Genomic DNA, 24,288 nt, shown 5'->3' on the forward strand with positions numbered 1-24,288 from the left:
ACCATCCACACACGGTAGTGGCAGCCTCATGCTGTGGGGATGTTTTTCCATTAGCAGGGTCTGGGAAACTGGTCAGAATTGAAGGATTGATGGATGGCGCTAAATACTGGGAAATTCTTGAGGGAAACCTGTTTCCGTCTTCCAGAGATTTGAGACTGGGACAGAGGTTCACCTTCCAGCAGGACAATGACCCTAAGCATACTGCTAAAGCAACACTGGAGTGGTTTAAGGGGAAACATTCAAATGTCTTGGAATGGCTTAGTCAAAGCCCAGACCTCAATCCAATTGAGAATATGTGGTATAAGTTAGTGGTACTTAAAGATTGCTGCATACCAGCGGAACCCATCCAACTTGAAGGAGCTTGAGCAATTTTGCCTTGAAGAATGGGCAAAAATCCCAGTGGCTAGATGTGCCAAGCTTATAGAGACATACCCCAAGAGACTTGCAGCTGTAATTGCTACAAAGTATCGACTTTGGGAGGGTGAATAGTTATGCATGCTCTAGTTCTGTTTTTTTTCTTATAATTTCTTGTTTTTCACAATAAAACATATTTTGCATCTTCAAAGTGGTAGGCATGTTGTGTAAATCAAATGATCCCCCCCCCCCCCAAACATTTTTTTAAATTTAAATTCCAGGCCACAAAATAGAAAAAATGCCAAGGGGGTGAATACTTTCACAAGCCACTGTATGTGGCATTTGCCATCATTTTTTGTTGCTCTTTCATTTGTCTAATTACTTATGCTTCTCTGGGTGCATCTGCAGCTCTGAGTCCACAGGGCTAACTGGAACAAACAGTGACTCTGATCAAATGTAAACAAAACAAGCCTGTAACCATGGTGAACACATTAAGTATATGTGGTTCAACAATTTAACCAACTGAGCCAAGACTGAACAACTCTGGTGATGGAGTATCCATAGGTTTTGTTCCAACCTTTCTGAACCACATCACTCACCACGGTGAACACATGTGAGACTTATCCATCAAGGGGCAGCTTGGCTCCAAAGCCCAGAGTAGGGAACATCTTACCAGGGTTCAGAGGGTAGAGGTCACTTACCAGGGCGAACTCATGTGATACCCGTCCGTCAGGGGGCAGCTTGGCTCCGAAGCCCAAAGCAGGGAACATCTTATCACTGTCGTAGTCCTGGATGATCTCCCCTACAGCCTTCATGGCCATGGCGTAGGCATTCATCTGGTAGGGACTCATGTAGTGGAGGGAGGTGGGCTGGGTTGGGTTGCCTGGGAAACAGGTACGGTAATGGGACAGTAATAACAAGGTACAATAATGGAACAGAGCCAGATATAGAAAAGGAATGGTTGTGTCTCAAATTAAACTCCATTCCCCATGTAGTGCACCGCTAGCCCATGCTGTTTATGGGTGAAAGTGGTGCAGTATATGTGGAATAGGGTGTTATGAGTTTTGCCCATACAGAAAGGTAGTTGTGATTTCAACCAAAACGGTGATACTTTTAGACAGCATAATACAGGATTTCACTAGAGACCGTGTTACATCTCTTTCCCTGCCTTTCCCCTCTTTATAAGACTCTGGGTAGGGGTACAGTATGAGTGACAAAAACATCATTCCATAATCAATAATAGCAGGAGAATAATTTCACTCGTGTCTCGTAAAAGCTCTTTATAGCACAGTGGCTGCAGTGGTTATGAGTATAGTGACATATGACCTTTAGATCTTTTAAACGGACCTATTGGACACGCATCCATGACATCAGCTCCTGCATATCGGACCTCGTCAAATAAAAACAAGGAAGCAATAACCCTTATGAATCATCAGTGGATCTAAGTTTGAACTGAACCATCTGTTGTTGTTGTTGTTGTTGTTGTTGTTGTCGTCTAAGAGATGCGATCGTCCCAGTCAACCTCACTATAACGTCTAAGAGATCATGACCCAGGTCATTTCCTTCCAGCCTTGCTATAACAGGTACCCTTTTAAAATGGATAAGAGAGGCACAATCGTTCCTGTTATCACCACTAAGCTATGATCTCTGACAGCATTAGGTTTGAGCCCTGAAATAATGGAGATGGCTATTACAGATCACTTTATTCCCCCATCTGCACACATTTAAATAGCCCTGGTCGAGCATTAGGAGAAGTGTCGTGTGTGTGTGTGTGTGTGGCTCACCGTTTGAAGCGGTGAAATCAATCGCCACTGTGAAATTAATCTGGGTCCTGGAAGGCAAAAGCAAGAGGAGGGTAATTATTTGTTTACCGCACACACATACGGCTTAATGAACTTTAGTAAACACTATAATGTTCTGATTATCATAGCTCAAGCAAGCGGATAAGTTGAAACCTCTCCTTGTCCTTGGTCCCCGAGGACACTAAATGCAATATAATAGAGAGTGAGAGAGAAAAAAAACTGTCTAATCCTTCACTGTTTACAGTATTTCCCAAGAAGTCAAGACAAACAGGTTCAACAGGTCAGTGCACACAGTGCTGAGGTACCGTGCCCTGTGGCTCACACAGCCTCTTGCCCTCTCCACCACCTCCTGTATTTGAATAGATCAGGTACTGTAAGGAACCATTGGACTTGTCATCCTGTGACGCCATGCGGAGTGCACTGCTCAGCCCGCAGACACACGTTAGTGCAGCAGACCTGAAGAAGCCGGTTTACTCATTGTGACGGAGGGGGAGGAACCAGACCAAGGGCTCTGTGCTCTCCTCTCCCCAGCTCCGAGCCACTCTGCCTGCGTTGGCTGTGGTTCAAGTCAGGATAGGAGCCATGAGGTGGGTATGGATGTATAGGGCCCAGGTCGGGCTCTGTGCTACTCTAGTCCACACTGACACACACAGCCTGGGTCTAATGCTGGGAGAGGAAGGGGTGGGTGGGGAGTGATGCCTGAAGTACAGAGCTGTCACTTCATGTTAGGGCAAAGGCTGCATCAAGGATAGAGTCTAGGGGTAGAGGGGGGGGGGGGGGGGGGGGGGGGGGGCAGAGGGAGGATGAGAGGAGGGAGGAATAAGGAAGGAGCAGAGGGATGCTTGCATCATCCCCCCGGAGTTAAATCACACATTGTCTTAAAATCGCTAATTTACTCTTCGGGTTGCACGCTAAGAATGTGTTTGAGCGCATCCCTTTTTCTCCCCTTTTTTTTTTTTACTTCACCGAATTGTACTGTAACTCATGTTACATGAATTCAAGTCCCCCCCCCCCCCCCCCCCCCCCCCCCATTGTATAATTCAGTGCCAAGATGTACAGTACCACTCAATATTTAAGGGCATTGGTACGCTGCAGAAATCAGTGGAGAGGAGGCAAGTTTAATATTGTGAGAAATGAACAGAGGGACAAATCTGCAAGGAGAAGAGGAGGTGAGACAGTGGTGTGTTGGAGTCAAATCTGGTCCAGCTCTCTGTGCCAAGAGGGAGGGAGGGAGACACAGACAGACAGACGTGCATTGGAGTCATATCTAGTCCAGCTCTCTGTGCCAGGAGGGAGGGAGGGAGACACAGACAGACAGACGTGCATTGGAGTCATATCTAGTCCAGCTCTCTGTGCCAAGAGGGAGATAGACAGACAGTGGCCCGCCAGGCTGAATTATGGATGCCTCCACACACACGCACCCGTGCACACACAGCGAGTTTCCACCTTGTTCAGAGAGTGTGAGGACAGCCAGAAACAGGGGAAGGAGAGGGATGAAGAGAGAAAAAAAGAGCAGAGAAATGTATCCCAGTCTGAAACAAAATATTACTCAGTTATTTCAACATAACTCAAAGACTGTAAATCAGTGGAGATCCAACTCAGAGATGCAATCTAATTATTCACATTAGAATGCAGAGGGCTCTCGCTAAAGGTCAGCCGAAGCTTCTGCACCAATCACAGATGACTGTGCACAGTGAGGTAAGAGTGAAACATTGCCCCATTGGCTCCAGGAAAACTAGCCAGCCCGTTTTGATCTTAAAAGGGGCAATCAGCAGTTGCTACATACATTTTTTTAAACTAATGATATGTACCCATGGATTCTTAAAGAATATAACTTATAAATAACTCATGAGCTTAGTTCAACTGTTGTACCCCCATCAGTACCCAAAATATAAGCTTGTTTGTGAACCAATGTTTGTAAACAAAACAAAGTAAAATGTTAAACACTGTATAGCCTCAAAACATAGTTAAAAGTATAATTCTCATATCATGGGATGGTCCGGCCTTGCATCCATAGATCTGTCTATAAATTTGAGACGGTTTACATTTCTCCAGCCCCGTCCCTCAGCATCTTACCGAAACAGGGGCGGGATAACACTATTGTTTCTACTGCTTTAACCCTGCTCAAACCCCAAAAGCTACTCTTTCAACAGAGAGAGAGAGAGAGAGAGAGAATTTCACTTTTAATATGGGCGATTTTTTAGTTTGCCTTGAAACGTTATCTAAAAGCAACTAATTAATTAAAATATACTAATATACACTAATAAAATATACTAACTAATTAAAACAAAAACATTTAAATAACGGATAGAAAGTCAGCTAAAGCAGGAAATCACTAAGGAAGTGACTACGAGGACTTGGCAAACCATTACCTTTTTGTTCATATCTGACTGTGTTATTAGCTGGATCATTATCAGAGAGAGGAGAGGAGGAGCAGAGAGGAGGAAAGGAGAGTGGAAGAGAGGAGATGGAGAGTGGGAGGAGGGGAGAGGAAAGGGGAAGTGATTTTCTCATGTTAAACAAACATCTAACAGAGACTCAACACTACTGTCCCTTCCAGCCTTGTCTATGGTTAATGATTCATAATAAGTAAATAGTACTACTGTAGGAGTGTTATTGTATTAGTGGCATCCATCGGCACCTGCCAGTAGACCTGGGAAACCCGGTAGGAGTAATTAGCACTGGTCCTGAGGCTAATTGATTGGTTCATGCATCATTTAGGACTCCATATCCACAACTGTAAGGGACAACGCAGTCTATAGAGAGACTACATGAGTTCACTTGAAAACAAAACATGTCATCCCAATGTCTTCCCTGGTTAAATAAAGCTTAAAAAGAAAGAGTGGAGGAGTGTGTGCCATATTGAAGCTATCAGTGCAGGGGATGAGGCACACACAAATCTTGACTCATGTCTATGTCTCCTATCTGATAGTATCACCCAGGGGCGATCAGTGCAGTACCTTTCTCTACAGCGCTCCACTTATTTGCTTCAGATTGCCTCCGGGCAGGAAGAGAAAAAAAAACCCTGCCAGCCACAGAGCCAGCTGATGACCAATTCACAGAAAAATACAAATGTCTGGGAAAGAAAGAGAGAACCTTGTCTGGAGAGAACACACAATGGCGTGTATTGTTACTGGAGTGGAGAGATGCAGAGAGAGAGAGCGCAAGAGATGTAGAGAGAGATGTAGAGAGAGAGATGTAGAGAGAGAGAGATGTAGAAAGGGAGAGAGAGAGAGAGATGTAGAAAGGGAGAGAGAGAGAGAGATGTAGAGAGAGAGATGTAGAAAGAGAGAGAGCGCGAGATGTAGAAAGAGAGAGAGCGCGAGATGTAGAAAGAGAGAGAGCGCGAGATGTAGAAAGAGAGAGAGCGAGATGTAGAAAGAGAGAGAGCGAGATGTAGAAAGAGAGAGAGCGCGAGATGTAGAAAGAGAGAGAGCGCGAGATGTAGAAAGAGAGAGAGCGCGAGATGTAGAAAGAGAGAGAGCGCGAGATGTAGAAAGAGAGAGAGCGCGAGATGTAGAAAGAGAGAGAGCGCGAGATGTAGAAAGAGAGAGAGCGCGAGATGTAGAAAGAGAGAGAGCGCGAGATGTAGAAAGAGAGAGAGCGCAAGAGAGAGAGAGAGCGCAAGAGATGTAGAGAGAGATGTAGAGAGAGAGATGTAGAAAGAGAGAGATGTAGAAAGAGAGAGATGTAGAAAGAGAGAGAGAGAAAGAGAGATGAGAGAGAGAGAGAGATGTAGAAAGAGAGAGCGTGAGATGTAGAAAGAGAGAGAGAGAGGTAGAAAGAGAGCGCGAGATGTAGAAAGAGAGAGAGCGCGAGAGAGAGAGAGCGCAAGAGAGAGAGAGAGAGATGTAGAAAGAGAGAGAGAGATGTAGAGAGAGAGAGAGATGTAGAGAGAGAGAGATGTAGAGAGAGAGAGAGAAGTAGAGAGAGAGAAAGAGAGAAGTAGAGAGAGAGAGAGAAGTAGAGAGAGAGAGAAGTAGAGAGAGAGAGAGATGTAGAAAGAGAGAGAGAGAGATGTAGAAAGAGAGAGAGAAGATGTAGAAAGAGAGAGAGCAAGAAGATGTAGAAAGAGAGAGAGCGAGAAGATGTAGAAAGAGAGAGAGCGCAAGATGTAGAAAGAGAGAGAGCGAGATGTAGAAAGAGAGAGAGATGTAGAAAGAGAGAGAGATGTAGAAAGAGAGAGAGATGTAGAAAGAGAGAGAGATGTAGAAAGAGAGAGAGCGCGAGAGAGAGCGAGAGCGCAAGAGATGTAGAGAGAGAGATGTAGAAAGAGAGAGAGATGTAGAAAGAGAGAGAGAGAGAGAGATGTAGAAAGAGAGAGAGAGAGAGATGTAGAAAGAGAGCGCGAGATGTAGAAAGAGAGAGAGATGTAGAAAGAGAGAGCGCGAGATGTAGAAAGAGAGAGAGCGCGAGAGAGAGAGAGAGCGCAAGAGAGAGATGTAGAGAGAGAGATGTAGAAAGAGAGAGAGAGATGTAGAGAGAGAGAGATGTAGAGAGCGAGAGAGAAGTAGAGAGAGAGAGAGAAGTAGAGAGATAGAGAAGTAGAGAGAGAGAGAAGTAGAGAGAGAGAGAGAAGTAGAGAGAGAGAGAAATGTAGAGAGAGAGATGTAGAAAGAGAGAGAGAGATGTAGAAAGAGAGAGAGAGAGATAGATGTAGAAAGAGAGAGTGCGAGAGAGAGAGAGCACAAGAGATGTAGAGAGAGAGAGATGTAGAAAGAGAGAGAGAGATGTAGAGAGAGAGAGAGAGATGTAGAGAGAGAGAGAAGTAGAGAGAGAGAGAGAGAAGTAGAGAGAGAGAGAGAAGTAGAGAGAGAGAGAAATGTAGAGAGAGAGAGAAATGTAGAGAGAGAGAGATGTAGAAAGAGAGAGAGCGAGAGATGTAGAAAGAGAGAGAGCGCGAGATGTAGAAAGAGAGAGAGCGCGAGAGAGAGAGAGAGCGCAAGAGATGTAGAGAGAGATGTAGAAAGAGAGATGTAGAAAGAGAGAGAGACGTAGAGAGAGAGAGAGATGTAGAGAGAGAGAGATGTAGAGAGAGAGAGAGATGTAGAGAGAGAGAGAGATGTAGAGAGAGAGAGAGATGTAGAGAGAGAGAGAGAGAAGTAGAGAGAGAGAGAAGTAGAGAGAGAGAGAGAAGTAGAGAGAGAGAGAAGTAGAGAGAGAGAGAAGTAGAGAGAGAGCGAAGTAGAGAGAGAGAGAAGTAGAGAGAGAGAGAGAGAGAGAAGGAGAGAGAAGTAGAGAGAGAGAGGAGAGAGAGAGATGTAGAGAGCGAGAGATGTAGAGAGAGAGAGAGATGAGAGAGAGAGAGATGAGAGAGAGAGAGAGATGTAGAGAGAGAGAGAGATGTAGAGAGAGAGAGATGTAGAGAGAGAGAGATGTAGAGAGAGAGATGTAGAGAGAGAGAGATGTAGAGAGAGAGAGATGTAGAGAGAGAGAAAGATGTAGAGAGAGAGAAAGATGTAGAGAGAGAGATGTAGAGAGAGATGTAGAGAGAGAGATGTAGAGAGAGAGAGAGAGAGAGATGTAGAGAGAGAGATAGAGATGTAGAGAGATAGAGGGAGATGTAGAGAGAGAGAGAGAGAGAGAGCTGTAGAGAGAGAGAGAGAGAGATGTAGAGAGAGAGAGAGAGAGAGATGTAGAGAGAGAGAGAGAGAGATGTAGAGAGAGAGAGATAGAGAGAGAGCGCTGTAGAGAGAGAGAGAGAGAGAGATGTAGAGAGAGAGAGAGAGATGTAGAGAGAGAGAGAGAGAGATGTAGAGAGAGAGATGTAGAGAGAGAAGAGATGTAGAGAAAGAGAGATGTAGAGAAAGAGAAGTAGAGAGAGAAATGTAGAGAGAGATATGTAGAGAGAGAGAGAGAGAGAGATGTAGAGAGAGAAGTAGAGATAGATGTAGAGAGAGATGCAGAGAGAGATGTAGAGAGAGAGATGTAGAGAGCGAGAGAGCAAGAGAGAGAGAGAGATCCATTCCTAGTATTATTGTTAAAGCCCTGGGTGATTCAACTGGACTAGGCTCTGACAATGTATGACAAACCACAGTACTTTGCAGTGGTGATGGCACTGTGGAAGTTTAGAGAAGAAGGAAGAAGAAGGAAAGAAGGCGGAGGATGAGAAAAAGACTGATTGTTTACATGCCGCCTACATACCACCAGCAACCATTAAGGGAACATTGACGCAATAAAACAACTTGAAAGCAACACGAGCAGAACAGAAGGTTGGATTAATTCTGTTTCAAATGGACCGTGTTAATCCCTTTGTATATAACAACTGGTGTTAATACATTAACACTGAATGAGGGTCCCAATTCCACACACACGCACACACATGACAGCTGTGTGCTGCTTGAGAAGAGATGGGGGATGAAAAGTGACGAGAAAAGAACAGATGAGAAAGAACAGAAAATAAGAAAATAAAAGGGATTATGTACTGAACAAAAATAGAAAAATGCAACAATTTTGCTGAGTTCAAGTTCATGTAAGGAAATCAGTCAATTGAAATAAATACATTAGGACCTCAGCTATGGATTTCACATGACTGAGAATACAGATATGCATCTGTGGGTCACAGATACCTTAAAAAAAACACCAGACAGTTTCTGGTGTGACCACCGTTTGCCTCATGCAGTGCAACACATCTCCTTCTCATAGAGTTGGTCAGGCTGTTGTTTGTGGCCTGTGGAATGTTGTCCCACTCCTCTTCAAAGGCTGTGCAAAGGTGCAGGATATTGTCGGGAACTGGAACACGCTTTCGTTCACGTCGATCCAGAGCATCCCAAACATGCTCAATGGGTGAAATATATCTGGTGAGTATGCAGGTCATGGAAGAACTGGGGCATTTTCAGCTTCCAGGAATTGTTCATTTTTATGATTTTTTGGGGGTATTTTACCCCCCTTTTTCTCTCCAAATTATGATTTTGTCTTATTGCTGCAACTCCCCAATGGGCTTGGGAGAGGTGGAGTCATGCGTCCTCTGAAACATGACCCCCCCCTAACCACGCTCCTTAACCACCAGCTCAACCAGGAATCGGCATAGGGATGTGCATTATCATGCTGAAACATGAGGTGATGGCGGTGGATGCATGGCATGACAATGGGCCTCAGGATCTCATCACGCGCATTCAAATTGCCATCGCTAAAATGCAATTGTGTTCATTGTCCGTAGCTTATGCCTGCCCATAACCCCACCATGGGGCACTTTGTTCACAAGGTTGACATAAGCAAACCCCTCGCCTACACAATGACATACACGTGGTCGAAGGTTGTGAGTCCGGTTGGACATACTGCAAAGTTCTCTGAAACAACATTGGAGGCGGCTTACGATAGAGAAATGGACATTCAAGTGGACAGTCCTGAGACATCTGTGGCATTGTGTTGTGTGACAAAACAGCACATTTGACCTGTGCAATGATCGCGCTGTTAAATCAGCTTTGTGATATGCCACACGCGGATGGATCATCTTGGCAAGGGAGAAATGCTCACTAACAGGGATGTAAACAAATGTGTGCACAACATTTTCTGAAAAATACGTGCATATGGAACATTTCGGGGATCTTTTATTTCCATGTTTCATTTATATTTTTGTTCAGTGTCGATGAAACATATCACAGCAACATGCTATTTCTTAGCAAACAAGCCCAGACAGATGCAGAGACACGAGGGGGTGGAGCATGCCACAGTTATCATAAAACATGAGCACTATGGTCCATTATCGTCCATTTAGGCTTCAAAACAGCAAAAAAAACATCACTTTCCACTTCACTTAGTCACACGAACATCGGTGCACACCACTCACCCGCCCTGGCCCACTCTGTCAAAAAAAACATGAAATGTTAAGAGTTAGGGAAAGTGCTTCTTATTCTACAACATTCAGTAAGACCTAGTTTCGTGTATGCATTTTACACAAGCAGAGTAAAAAAAAAGTAAACTCCTGCCTCCTACACACTTGTCTGCAATTACACGGTTGCCCTCCATCACACTCATACACAATAAACCACATCAGTATACACTGAGTGTACAAAACATTAACAATGCCTTCTTAATATTGAGTTGCCGCCGCCGCCGCCGCCGCCGCCCCCCATGGACTACAAGGTGTCGGAAGCGTTCCACAGTAATGTTGACTCCAATGCTTCCCACAGACCATTCTTGATACACATGGGACACTGCACCTGGCACATACTACCTGCTCAAAGGCTCTTAAATATTTTGTCTTGCCTATTCACTCTCTGAATGGCACACATACACAATCCATGTCTCAATTGCCTCAAGGCTTAAACATCCTTTAAAGAACAGTAGATGTAACAAGTGACATCAATAAGGGATTGTAGCTTTCACCTGGATCCACCTAGTCAGTCGACATCATGGAAAGAACAGGTGTTCTTAATGTTTTGTATACTCAGTGTACAATCAGCACATATTACATGCATCCACAGGCTTCATTCAGTGATGGTCACACCTCCATATCACCGTGGCCAATGGCCATTGTGTTACATATAGTCAGGTGCATAATTATTGGCACCCTTGACAAAGATGAGCAAAAAAAACGTATCAAATAAATAAATAATACAAGCTACTGTATATTGTATGCTAAAAATTGGGATATTATTTTATACCAATACAATTGCTCAGATAAATAGATGTTGAGATTTTGAAACTCCAGGTGGTGCTATGCAGTGGTGTGTCCAGAACATTTTGAATGAGCACAGACCCAGTTTAAGGGGGGCCATAGCATAGATTAGGTTTGGCATATAAGGGTATTTAGCATACAGCAGTAAATTCACTTGAAAGTGCCCTACAGAGTGCGAGTTCAACTATAACATTCGAGGGGGTCTCCATTTTTTTTTTTTTTTACAGGACCTCCTGTGTGTTTTTTTAAATGGCTTTTATAGTAAAATACATGTACTTTCACTTGACAAATGTATTACCTTTTATTGTCTCATGAACACAGCCAGTCATGCTTTTTTCAATCTAATTGTCAAACAAATCACTTCAAAAAGTAGGTTAAGTAGGTCTACTCAAAAATAAGTCCAGCATCTGAACAGTGCACCCACTATTTCAATGGAAAGGGACTGTTAAGCGTGTTAAGTGTAATGGCATTCAGCACACAAAATGGTGTATTTAGGATGCTAATAGAAGCCAGGCTTCCCCCAAAACATTTTTACATTGAAGGAAATCGATGATAGACACGAAAGAGAAATAATTGTAAGTTTGTTTCTTTTTTCCATTTGCAAGAGGCTGAATCTATTTCACCCGAGAAAGCATCTGAGCGAGGCAAACAGCGCCCCTCTGTCTTAGTATCTGTAGCCCAAGCATCATTTTGGCAGAAATGCCTTCTGGAACATGTGAACTTTCATGTGCCTTAATAACAAACTTGTATCTATAAATACGAATACAATTACGAGTCTAGTTGGTTTAGCCAAGGAAAAAGACCAGAACTTTCTCTCTAGCCATGATTGGCTGAGATAATGGATGGGCTGGACATGCAGAGAGATGAGTTTGGGATTGGTCTATCATGTAGTAGCACACTTCTATCTATAACATGCTGCTCAGTAGGTGTAGGCAGTCCTTGCTACCGTGGCTTTTTTTGAAAGATATAACGTTAGCCATGGAGAGAAAAAGTTTCTACTGTTCTCAACAACATTGCTGCCCTGAATTTAGAATGAACTATCGGCAAAGATCAGTGATAAGTTGTGGGGAAAAAATTAAGTTGTGATGGACTACTTTCTGCACATGGTCAGTGTGAACCGCAGTGACTTGACACAATGGGCCAAACAAGCTGTAGGTAACTACAAACCAAAAAGAAAAGACAGTCTGCCACGAAGCTTCATCCATGTATACGGGTAAGAGTCTAGCTACATTTTCAGATATTATACTTTTTGGTCAGAACGTCGTTTTCATGGCAAGTTAAGGCGTAATGGTCGCTAGCTAGCGAACGTTAGCTTGCTGGCTCGCTAGCTAATGTTACGTGTATGATCTGTGAAGTAATAGCATTTGTGTCTCAGAAATGGCTAGTTATAGCCTAATGTTAGCCAGCTAATATTGAACCGAATTTGTTAGCTTTAGCTACGTGCGGATTCATACTACAGCATTTCATGCATGGTGGCTAGCTATGACAATCTGTTTGTACTGTAGCTATGGGTTGGGATTATGGTTCATTATTTATCTAGCTAGCTACATGTTTAAACAAAAGACTCCACTTCGCCAGATGATTACATGACCCATCAAGTTAGCCAGGTGTGTCTTGGGGTGGTTACGTTACGGCTATCTATTGTATTTCATGAACATGTGTACATGTCTAGACAATAGTGACGCATTCACTTATCTACCGTGTGTTCAGAAAGTATTCAGACCCCTTGACTTTTACCACACTTTGTTACGTCCTTCTTTTAACATGGAGTAAATCATTTTCCCCCCCTCATCGATCTACACACAATACCCCATAATGACAAAGCAAAAACAGGTTTTTAGACACTTTTGCAAATGTATAAATGTAGTTAAAAAAAACACCTGTGGTAAATTCAATTGATTGGAAATTATTTGGAAAGGCACACACCTGTCTATATAAGGACCCCCGGTTGGCAGTGGATGTCAGAGCAAAAACCAAGACATGAGGTTGAAGGAATTGTCCGTAGAGCTCCAAGACAGGATTGTGTCGAGGCACGGATCAATTTTGGCACAGAAGGGTACTAAAAAACATGTCTGCATTATTGAAGGTCCCCAAAAAACACAGCAGCCTCAATCATTCTTAAATGGAAAAAGTTTGGAAAAACCAAGAATCTTCCTAGAGCTGGCTGCCCGGCCAAACTGAGCAATCAGGAGAGGTGACCAAGAAACCGATGGTCACTGACAGAGCTCCAGAGTTCCTCTGTGGAGATGGGAGAACCTTCCAGAAGGACAACCATCTCTGCAGCACTCCAACAATCAGGCCTGGTGAATGGTAGAGTGGCCAGACGGAAGCCACTCCTCAGTAAAAGGCACATGACTGCCTGCTTGGAGTTTGCCAAAAGCCACCTAAAAGACGCTCAGACTATGAGAAACAAGATTCTCTGGTCTGATGAAACCAAATTTGAACTCTTTCGCCTGAATGCCAAGTGTTACGTCTGGAAGAAACCTGGCACCATCCCTACGGTGAAGCATGGTGGTGGCAACATCATAAGGATCGAGGGAATGATGAATGGAGCAAAGTACAGAGGGATCCTTGATGAAAACCTGCTCTAGAGTGCTCAGGACATCAGACTGGGGCGAAGGTTAATCTTCCAACAGGACAATGGCCTTAAGCACACATCCAAAACAACGCAGGAGTGGCTTCGGGACAAGTCTCTGAATGTCCTTTAGTGGCCCAGCCAGAGCCCGGATCGAACATCTCTCGAGAGTCCTGAAAATAGCTGTGAAGCGACGCTCCCCATCCAACCTGACAGAGCTTGAGAAGATCTGCAGAGAATAGATGGGGAGAACCTCCCCAAATACAGATGTGCCAAGCTTGTAGCGTCGTACCCAGGAAGCCTCGAGGCTGTAACCATTGCCAAAGCTACTTCAACAAAGTACTGAGTAAAGAGTCTGAATACTTATGTAAATGTGGTATGTTTTTTTTATATGCATTTGCTAAATATTTCTAATAACCCCTTTTTGCTTTGTCATTATGGGGTATTGGGTGAAAAAAAACAACAACGATTTAATCCATTTTAGAATAAGATTGTAACATAACAAAATGTGGAATAAGTCAAGTGGTCTGAGTACTTTCCAAATGCACTGTAGATGTGCGTCTGGGTAAGTAAGCATCGTCTAATAATGATACAGCATTTCTATATGCCAGTAACCATTTCACCATACCGTTTACACCTTCTGTATCTTGTGCATGTGACAAACTTCTATTTTATGACACTACCGTTCAAAAGTTTGGGGTCCCTTAGAAATGTCCTTGTTTTTGAAAGAAAAGCTTTTTTTTTTTGTCCATTAAAATAACATCAAATTGATCGGAAATACAGTGTAGACATTAATGTTGTAAATGATTACTGTAGCTGGAAAGAGCTGATATTTTATGGAACATCTACATAGGCGTACAGAGGCCCATTATCTGCAACTATCACTCCTGTGTTCCAATGGCACGTTGTGTTAGCTAATCCAAGTTTATCATTTTAAAAAGGCTAATTGATCATTAGACAACCCTTTTGCAATTATGTTAGCACAGCTGAAAACTGTTTTTCTGATTAAAGAAGCAATAAAACTGGCCTTCTTTAGACTAGTTGAGTATCTGGAGCGCCAGCATTTGTGGGTTCGATTACAGGCTCAAAATGGCCAGAAACAAAGAACTTTCTTCTGAAACTCGTCAGTCTATTCTTGTTCTGAGAGATGAAGGCTATTCCATGCAAAACACCAGTTTCAACATCAACAGTGAAGAGGCGACTCCAGGATGCTGGCCTTCTAGGCAGAGTTGCAAAGAAAAAGCCATGTCTCAGACTGGCCAATAAAAAGAAAAGAATCATATGGGCAAAATAACATAGACACTGGACAGAGGAACTCTGCCGAGAAGGCCAGCATCCCGGAGTCGCCTCTTCACTGTTGACGTTGAGTCTGGTGTTTTGCGGGTACTATTTAATGAAGCTGCCAGTTGAGGACCTGTTAGGCGTCTGTTTTTCAAACTAGACACTAATGTACTTGTCCTCTCGCTCAGTTGTGCACCAGTGCCTCCCACTCCTCTTTCTATTCTGGTTAGAGCCAAACTCTCCTCTCCTGTGACTGCCATTGACAATTGAAATGCTCAACAAAATACTGAGAGAGCATAGACTGTGTAAGCATCAATGCACCACGTTATTCTGCTCCCCTATCTAGCCACGCCTTGTAGTACAATACTACACATGAGCCATGACCTTTAGATGAGACGTGTTGCCAAGAACAGGCCATAAGAGGACTGTAGTAGTGCTGCTGTCAAAATGGCCATCCTGTGTCTCTCATTTCTTCATAGACCTCGCTCACTCTCTCTCTCGGTCTCTCTGATTCTCTCCATCTCTCTAAACCTTTCCCTCTCTCCCTGTTTCACTGTTCAACCCATGCTCTGGAGAAGCTAGCCTGACTAGCCTTTCGCTGTGAGTCTTATGAAAGTCATAACGTGTGTGTGTGTGTGAGTGGGTGGGTATTCCGCAACACACCACTGTGCACACTGCCACCATCACCCATTCAGCCATGGACTAGAGGGACAGAATGAACACAGGCACACAGTTCACTCTCCTCACGTCCCCCTCCACCGGACTTCACATCTGCACACCTGTCAATCTCTCTCCTCTTTCTCGTCGTCTCTCTCTTTTCTATATGAATAAAGAAGGGAACGCTGGAGGTTCTGTCACTCACCCTCCTTTGATGTAGTCGAGGAAGGTGACCTCTATATCCACCAGGAATGAGAGCAGTGTAACCTGGAGACAATATTGATACAAGGATGGAACGGGCTTTTACAATAATGACCATGACTAAACCAAGCTCAAATCAACGTTTTAGTTCTCTGTTCTGGAAGCGAAAAACATAAACAAGATAAAGAGAACGAATGGACAGTGACCGTTGTGGCTTACCGTTCCAGAGTTGAGGTATTTTTTCTTTTTTCCTTTCTTCTTTGGATTTACAACCTGTAGACAAAACAGCCGCCTTGTTACACAATTCAAACACACACATGGATAGTCTGATTATAAAACAATGATACACAAAGATCTCTCTCTCTCTCTCTCAAACGTTAAATTAAACCTTGGAGGTCAGCAGGCCGTACAAACCCGCTGGAAGCAAACATCTTGACTATCATTAACGTGGATGACTGTTATTTTATCAAATAATTACATGCCGCTTTCAATTATTATGCAATTAAATTAATCATATGACAATTAATTAGGTAGCAATCTAGGACACCACGGGAAAAGTTACTTAACATCTCCCGACTAAACTCTAAAGATATAAATATATATTACATCAGTCACAGTCGTTTCATGAATTCTTATTTACCTTCAGTTTCATTCTAAATGTCGACAAATGGTTGGAAATCTGCATAAATCCTAGCATAAATGATGAATCAGCAATATACAAATTGGTTTAATTATTTATTTACTAACTAAATAAGCAATCACACAGAGTTACATAAACACACACATGATATCTTGCACATTGAGTACAACACAATGAAAAGTCCCTAGTGGACAAAACTGATATGACGGCTTGTTACACAAAATTGCAAATTCAAAAGGGACAGACAAAGGAATTCCACTTCCGTACATACAGCTGGTAACTATGATCATGGAAATGTGACTACTTTGCACATGAACGACCGCTCATTCGAAAGAATTGCAATGTACATACAGTTGAAGTCGGAAGTTTAAATGGAGTCATTAAAACTAGTTTTTCAACCACTCCACAAATGTCTTGTTAACAAACTATAGTTTTGGCAAGTCAGCTAGGACATCTACTTTGTGCATGACACAAGTCATTGTTTCAACAATTGTTTACAGATTATTTCACGTATAATTCACTGTGTCACAATTCCAGTTGGTCAGAAGTTTACATACACTAAGTTGACTGGGCTTTTAAACAGCTTGGAAAATGATGTCATGGCTTTAGAAGCTTCTGATAGGCTAATTGACATCATTTGAGTCAATTGGAGGTTTCTCTGAGGATGTATTTCAAAGCCTACCTACAAACTCAGTGCCTCTTTGCTTGACATCATGGGGAAATCAAAAGAAATTAGCCAAGACCTCAGAAAAAACACAAGTCTGGTTCATCCTTGTGAGCAATTTCCAACCACCAGAAGGTACCACGTTCATCTGTACAAACAATAGTACGCAAGTATAGACACCATGGGACCACGTCAACTGTCATTCAGCTCAGGAAGGAGACGTGCTCTGTCTCCTAGAGATGAACGTACTTTGTTGCGAAAAGTGCTCATCAATCCCAGAACAAAAGCAAAGAACCTTGTGAAGATGCTGGAGGAAACAGGTACAAAAGTATCTACATCCACAGTAAAAAAAGAGTCCTATATCGACATAACATGAAAGGCCGCTCAGCAAGGAAGAACCCAGTCCTCCAAAACCGCCATAAAAAAGTCGGACTACGGTTTGCAACTGCACATGAGGACAATAATCATACTTTTTGGAGAAATTTCCTCTGGTCTGATGAAACAAAAATATAACTGTTTGGCCATAACGATCGTCGATATGTTTGGAGGAAAAAGGGGGAGGCTTGCAAGCCGAAGAACACCATCCCAACCTTGAAGCACGGGGGTGGCGGCATCATGTTGTGAGGGTGCTTTGCTGCAGGAGGGACTGGTGCACTTCACAAAATAGATGACATTGGGTGGGGGGGGGATATGTGGATATATTGAAGCAACATCAAGACATCAGTCAGGAAGTAAAGCTTGGTCGCAAATGGGTCTTCCATTTTTATTTGTTTATTTTTTATTTTACCTTTATGTAACTAGACAAGTCAGTTAAGAACAAATTCTTATTTTCAATGACGGCCTAGGAACAGTGGGTTAACTGCCTGTTCAGGGGCTGAATGACAGATTTGTACCTTGTCAGCTCGGGGGTTTGAACTTGAACTTGCAACCTTCCGGTTATTAGTCCAACGCTCTAACCACTAGGCTACCCTGCCGCCCCTTCCATATGGACAATGACCCAAGCATACTTCCAAAGTTGTGGCAAAATGGCTTAAGGACAACAAAGTCAAGGTATTGGAGTGGCCATCACAAAGCCCTGACCTCAATCCTGTAGAAAATGTGTGGGCAGAACTGAAAAAGTGTGTGCGAGCAAGGAGGCCTACAAACCTGAGTCAGTTACACCAGCTCTGTCAGGAGGAATGGGCCAAAATTCACCCAACGCATTGTGGGAAGCTTGTGGAAGGCTACCCAAAATGTTTGACCCAAGTTAAACAATTTAAAGGCAATGCTACCAAATACTAATTGAGTGTATGTAAACTTGAGATTGATTGGCTGGAATTGTTCATTTGACCTTCCTCTCGTGTAGCAGATCACGGATTGTGAAGCCCCGGGTCAGCCATGACCTCATCGCTTGGACAGAGTTACTCCAGGATCCGATGTTATATATTTGTCGCTACATCTACCTCCATATGCAGAGGAGATGAACAAATCTAGAGCACAAAGTGCAATGGCCACCAGGTACTTGATAGTGTTCTGGGCGAAGTAATGGCTGAACGACTCTCCCCTTGAATCCCGATTCTTGCACTTCTGTAAAGGAGTTTCTGAGCAGTCAATAATGCAGGTTGATCCTGAGTAGCAGTCCTTAAAAAATTGTGGCATTGTAGCACGAATGGTCTCCCTTGGCAACAATGGAATATACTCCCTCAGATTCTCTTCCATCATGTCAATCCAATAACTAATCTCTCGACTGACAATCCTCTGGGAAACACCAAACCTTCCTGCTAGGTACTGCTGCAGCAAGTTGAGCATCAGCTTCATCAGTGTCATCAGGAGTTGGTCTGTCAGGTCTAACTGAAAGCTGCCTTTGTAGATGGGTAGAAGATGTTCCGCCAGGGTAGAAAAGGCAGCAAGAGACAAGCCTGTATGCAGTTGACAGAGTGCTTCGTTCCTCAGCAGGGTTTTGAGGAGAGGTGCTGCTGGGCACTGTGTCCCTGCCTCACAGGCAGTGGGCTTTACATGATCACCTGAGCTGTAGTTATGATCACTTAGAGATGGGTCCTTCCCATTGGGTTTGGGCATCCTTCTCTGAAGGCATATCCATTCCTTCCATGTGTGTTGGCCAATCCCCATTTTCAATTTGGTGAACACTTCAGCCTGTTGTGTCATCTGTTAAGAAATCAGTATGGCTTGTTAAACAAGTCAAATGGACAATTCATAACAAAACCCCATACTGCATGGACACTCCTAATAATATTGAATAATCATAATAATTAAGTATATATAAAATGGGAATTTCTTATTGAGTTGTAGAGGAAATACATTGTGCTATTATGAGACTGTGCTTAGATACAAGAGCAAAAGAGAGAGACAAAATGAGAGCAGGCAAAGTGCTCAAGCGTTTGGCTTACCCGTCACTGATGACTGCCTGGCCAACCCACAACACTTCTTCACGAGTGGCGCATCGTAGCCAAGCCAAGGGGGATGTAAGGTCGTATGAGGCTCCAAAGGTACGTTCAGATCGACGTAGAGGTTGGTGTTGAAAAATATTGCTGTTCTAAAAACTTCCTCCTCTACATCCAATTTTGGTGACAGCCTCGTACTGAACATATAATGCTTGTCATGTGGATCGATTTTAGGACTTTGCCTGGTTCTGTCAGGGTAAACCCATCAAGCTCTCAACACAGCTGGTGTGTTTACGTACATATTCAATCTCACCCCGTCCCAGTCTGCTGTCCCCACATGCTTCACAATGGCCACCATTGTTCCCGTACCCAAGAAGGCAACGGTAACTGAACTAAATGACTATCGCCCAATAGCACTCACTTCTGTCATCATGAAGTGCTTTGAGAGACTAGTCAAGGATCATATCACCTCCACCTTACCTGTCACCCTAGATGTACTTCAATTTGCGTACCGCCCCAATAGGTCCACAGACGATGCAATCGCCATCACACTGCACAATCCTATCTGGACAAGGGGAATACCTATGTAAGAATGCTGTTCATTGACTACAGCTCAGCATTCAACACCATAGTACCCTCCAAGGTCATCATCAAGCATGAGGCCCTGGGTCTGAACCCCATCCTGTGCAATTGGGTCCTGGACTTCTTGACGGGCTGCCCCCAGGTGGTGAAGGTAGGAAACAAAATAATTCACTAAAATTCACTGATCCTCAACACTGGGGCCCCACAAGGGTGCGTGCTCAGCCCCCTCCTGTACTCCCTGTTCACCCATGACTGCATGGTCACACACGCCTCCAACACAATCATCAAGTTTGCAGACGACGAGACAGCCTATAGGGAGGAGGTGAGGGCACTCAAAGTGTGGTGTCAGGAAAACAACCTCTCACTCAACATCAACAAAACAAAGAAAATGATCGTGGACTTCAGGAAACAGCAGAGGGAGCAACCCCATCCACATCGACGGGACAGCAGTGGAGAAGGTGGAATGTTAAGTTCCTCAGTGTACACATCACGGACAAACTGAAATGGTCCACCCACACACAGAGTGTGGTGAAGGCGCAACAGCGCCTCTTCAACCTCAAGAGGCTGAATAAATTTGGTTTCAAATCAAATCAAAGTTTATTTGTCACCTTACAGTGAAATGCTCTAACCAATAGTGCAAAAAAGGTATTAGGTGAACAATAGGTAAAGAATAGGTAAAGAAATAAAACAGAGTAAAAAGACAGGCTATATACAGTAGCGAGGCTATTAAATTAGCAAGGCTACATACAGACACCGGTTAGTCAGGTTTGTCACCTAAAACCCTCAAACTTTTACAGATGCACAATTGAGAGCATCCTGTCGGACTCCATCACCGCCTGGTATGGCAACTGCACAGCCCATAACCGCAGGGCTCTCCAGAGAGTGGTGTGGTCTGCACAACACATCACCGGGGGCAAACTACCTGCCCTCCTGGACACCAACATCACTCGATGTCACAGGAAGGCCAAAAAGATCATCAAGGACAAAAACCACCCGAGCCACTGCCTGTTCACCCCGCTATTATCCAGAAGACGAGGTCAGTACAGGTGCATCAAAGCTGGGACCGAGAGACTGAAAAATAGCTTCTATCTCAAGGCCATCAAACTGTTTAACAGCCATCACTAACACAGAGAGGCTGCTGCCTACATAGACTTGATATCATTGGCCACTTTAATAAATAGATCACTAGTCACGTTAATAATGCCACTTTAATAATGGTTACATATCTTGCATTACTCATCTCATATGTATATACTGTATTTTATACCATCTATTGCATCTTGCCTATGCTGCTCGGCCATTACTCATCCATATATTTATATATTCTTATTCCAGTCCTTTACTTAGATTGTGTGTATTAGGTCGCTTTTGTGGAATTGTTAGATATTGCTGCACTGTCAAAACTAGAAGTGCAAGCATTTCACTACACTAACATCTGCTAACCATGTGTATGTGACCAATGCAATTTGATTTGATTTAAAAGTACCACTTTTGCATGCGCTAGCGTCACGGGAATGTTGCCGGAAATAGAAACACAATTGCAACTAACTCTCCACCATAACTGTAACGTTCCAGAATAAGGCGAATAAAGGAAGAGGGTGCTATTTGGGACACAGCCCAATTTACACAGGATTTACAACCCTCTGCATCCTTGGTGGAGATTGGAGGGAATAAGTAAGGAAGGGCACATTTGCCTTTGAAGGGGAGACTAGCTGTTTTATTGCATCTGGCTTGTAAAATAAAATTGATATTATCGCGCCCTCCATGGTTGTTCATGCACGCCCATAAAAAATACACAGACAAGGACAGTGACACTTGGTTTTCCTTGTGTTGTGTTCAGTAACTACTCTGGCAAGAGCAGATGTCACATCAAGTCAACAGATAGACAGAGAGGACCAAGGAGACAGGAGCTTCTCACAATCGGCGTGTGTGTTTCACAAGTAAAGGAGAAGATGGTGATCGTTGGGCACGATGGACAACCATAAGCAGTGTGTGTGTGTACAATAGATCGGGCCCCATCCCGGGCATTGGGTGATGACTGTTAAACAGCTGGACAGATGGTTAAGGGAAGAAGGAACACATACACAAACACACAGACAGCAGTGATGTGGAACCTCCTCTCCTAAATTGTACAATTTACAGCGAAGGAAAAAAACAAACCAGAGAATATGTGAGGACCTAAGAGCTGTGACTTGGGAAATGATAGATTCTCATGTCCCAGTGCCAGCATCTGGAATGACAACACACAATCACAGTGTGTCTGTGTGTCTTCCTTCTCCCATTAGACAAACACCAACTACTTAAAATAAGGGTCCCCCTGTGTGGTTCCCACTCAGAATATTGTTTAATGAACAACTGTTCAGTCTTATCTTAGGAGACGGAGTGTGGAGGCCGGCAATTCATCAACATTTCCTCACTTTACGTCAAACTCCGTTAATTCAATTCCAGGAGAAATGGCATGACGAATCGCTCCAGAGGAGATTTACTAAATGTGCTTCTGTGTGGGTGAGTGACGTTAAGAGAATAGAGATAAATAAATATCCCATTCCACCAAGCACACATACATGTATAAACATGACGCATGCACACATGTAGACACACACACACACACACACACACAGAGACAGACACAGACTTACCTCATACACATTGAACTGGGACTGGCCTCTGGATAGCTCTCTGTAGCTGGTAGTGAACTCTCCTATGAAGTCATGGCTTAGGACACAACGCACAAAACAATCATTAGTATAATCATAGCATTTCAAATACACAACTCACACATTATAAAGTCAACCCTCTCCAGATAGTGTAGGGGTACGCGCAATGCCGTCGGGGGTACACCAAATAAAAATGTAAGTCCATTTTTTTTGTAAAGAAATAGATGATTATATATTTTGTTTTTGCTTCACATTTTAAAACAATACATTTATATTTTCCAACGGGGCTATACATTTGGGTGAGGTTTTTTTCTCCCCTCGCCTAAAGTAGCCTCGTTTCACTGCCAAAGATAAAATTCAGCGAAATAACACCACAGGTCAAATACAGGTAGTCTAGTCAAATAATTAACATCCAATCACCTTAACCGTTACTCTCTTGCAGAAAACCTTCACTCTTGCGCAGACATTTAGAAACGAAACATGCCAATTTGAAAAATAAGACACGGGAGTTTGAGCGAGAATTAATACGACTTTTGAGTAGTAAAACATGTATAAAAGCAACAGATACCATTACTAAGAAGGGGCTAGAAGAGTCTTAAATGGTGAGCTACCGAGTGGCTAGGACAGGCAAGCCCCATACTATTGTGGAGGACTTAATTCTTCCTGCTGCCGCGGATATGGCTAGGACCAATGCTGGGGGAAAAGGCCCCAAAAAACTATATAGAGACAATAACTTCATAAAACAACACCTTCACGACACATCAGTGACATGGCAGGAAATGTTTAAAAACAATTACTGCTTTGCATACAAGCCAGTGAATTCTATGCATTACAGCTGGATGAGTCAGAGGTGGCAGGCCTGGCACAGCTCCTGGTCTGTCTGTTACGTTTATGGGGGGGTCAATTAAGAAAGGTTATTTTTAAAGAACTGGACAGCTTTGTGACATCAAATGAACTTTGGTGGTCAAAATGTGTTGGTATCTGTACTGATGGAGCAAAAGCCATGACAGGGAGACATAGTGGAGTGGTAGTAGTAGTGGAGTTGGGTACACTGCAGCATCCACAGAGAGGCTCTTGCTGCCAAGGGAATGCCTGACAGCTTGAAATATGTTTTGGACACTACAGTGAAAATGGTTAACTGTTCAAGCAAGGCCTCTGAACGCTCGTGTATTTTCTGCATTATGCAATGCAGATTATGTATTGACACATTTTTTAAATTGAGAGACAAGCTTAAAGTTTTCTCTGACCGCTTGCATGATTACGAGTTTCTCACACGACTGGCCTATCTGGGTGACATTCTTTCTCGCCTGAATGATCTGAATCTACGATTACAGGGATTCTCCACAACTATATTCAATGTGCGGGACAAAATTGAGACTATGATTAAGAAGTTGGAGCTGTTCTGTCTGCATTAACAAGGAAAACACAGGTCCTCCCATCATTGTATAATGTTTTGTATGCTAATGAAATCAAGCTTACAGACCATGATAAATCTGATATAGAGAAGCACCTGAGAGAGTTGGGTGTGCAATTACGCAGATACTTTCCCAAAACGGATGACACAAACAACTGGATTCGTTATCCCTTTCATGCCCTGCCTCCAGTCCACTTACCGATATCTGAACAAGAGAGCCTCATTGAAATTGCAACAAGCGGTTCTGTGAACATGTAATTTAAATCAGAAGCCACTGCCAGATTTCTGGATTGGGCTGCGATCAGCGTATCCTGCCTTGGCAAATAGCGCTGACAAGACACTGATGCCCTTTGCAACCTATGTGAGAGTGGATTCTCGGCCCTCACTAGCATGAAAACGAAAGTATAGTGCCATGAACAGTACTTGCCCTCTTTCTGATTTTCTCTATTTTTGCAGATTT

General features: G+C 43.3%; 1 protein-coding gene across 2 annotated transcripts in view; it reads right to left on the reverse strand.

The window, feature by feature from the left end:
* Positions 1 to 24,288, reverse strand: part of LOC110490170 (copine-8) — a 117,049-nt gene that overhangs the window by 10,057 nt on the left and 82,704 nt on the right. The window contains exons 11-16 of one of the 2 annotated variants that reach the window (XM_021563391.2): positions 22,397 to 22,472; positions 15,710 to 15,763; positions 15,495 to 15,556; positions 9,946 to 9,960; positions 2,139 to 2,185; positions 1,056 to 1,237 (exon numbers count right to left, since the gene is read on the reverse strand). In XM_021563391.2, coding sequence (XP_021419066.1) covers positions 1,056 to 1,237; positions 2,139 to 2,185; positions 9,946 to 9,960; positions 15,495 to 15,556; positions 15,710 to 15,763; positions 22,397 to 22,472 — 436 coding nt within the window. The remainder of the gene's footprint in view (positions 1 to 1,055; positions 1,238 to 2,138; positions 2,186 to 9,945; positions 9,961 to 15,494; positions 15,557 to 15,709; positions 15,764 to 22,396; positions 22,473 to 24,288) is intronic. The other variant, XM_021563392.2, reaches the window with a different exon arrangement.

The sequence above is a fragment of the Oncorhynchus mykiss genome, chromosome 15, assembly GCF_013265735.2.
Source record: "Oncorhynchus mykiss isolate Arlee chromosome 15, USDA_OmykA_1.1, whole genome shotgun sequence".
Classification (NCBI taxonomy): Eukaryota; Metazoa; Chordata; class Actinopteri; order Salmoniformes; family Salmonidae; genus Oncorhynchus; species Oncorhynchus mykiss.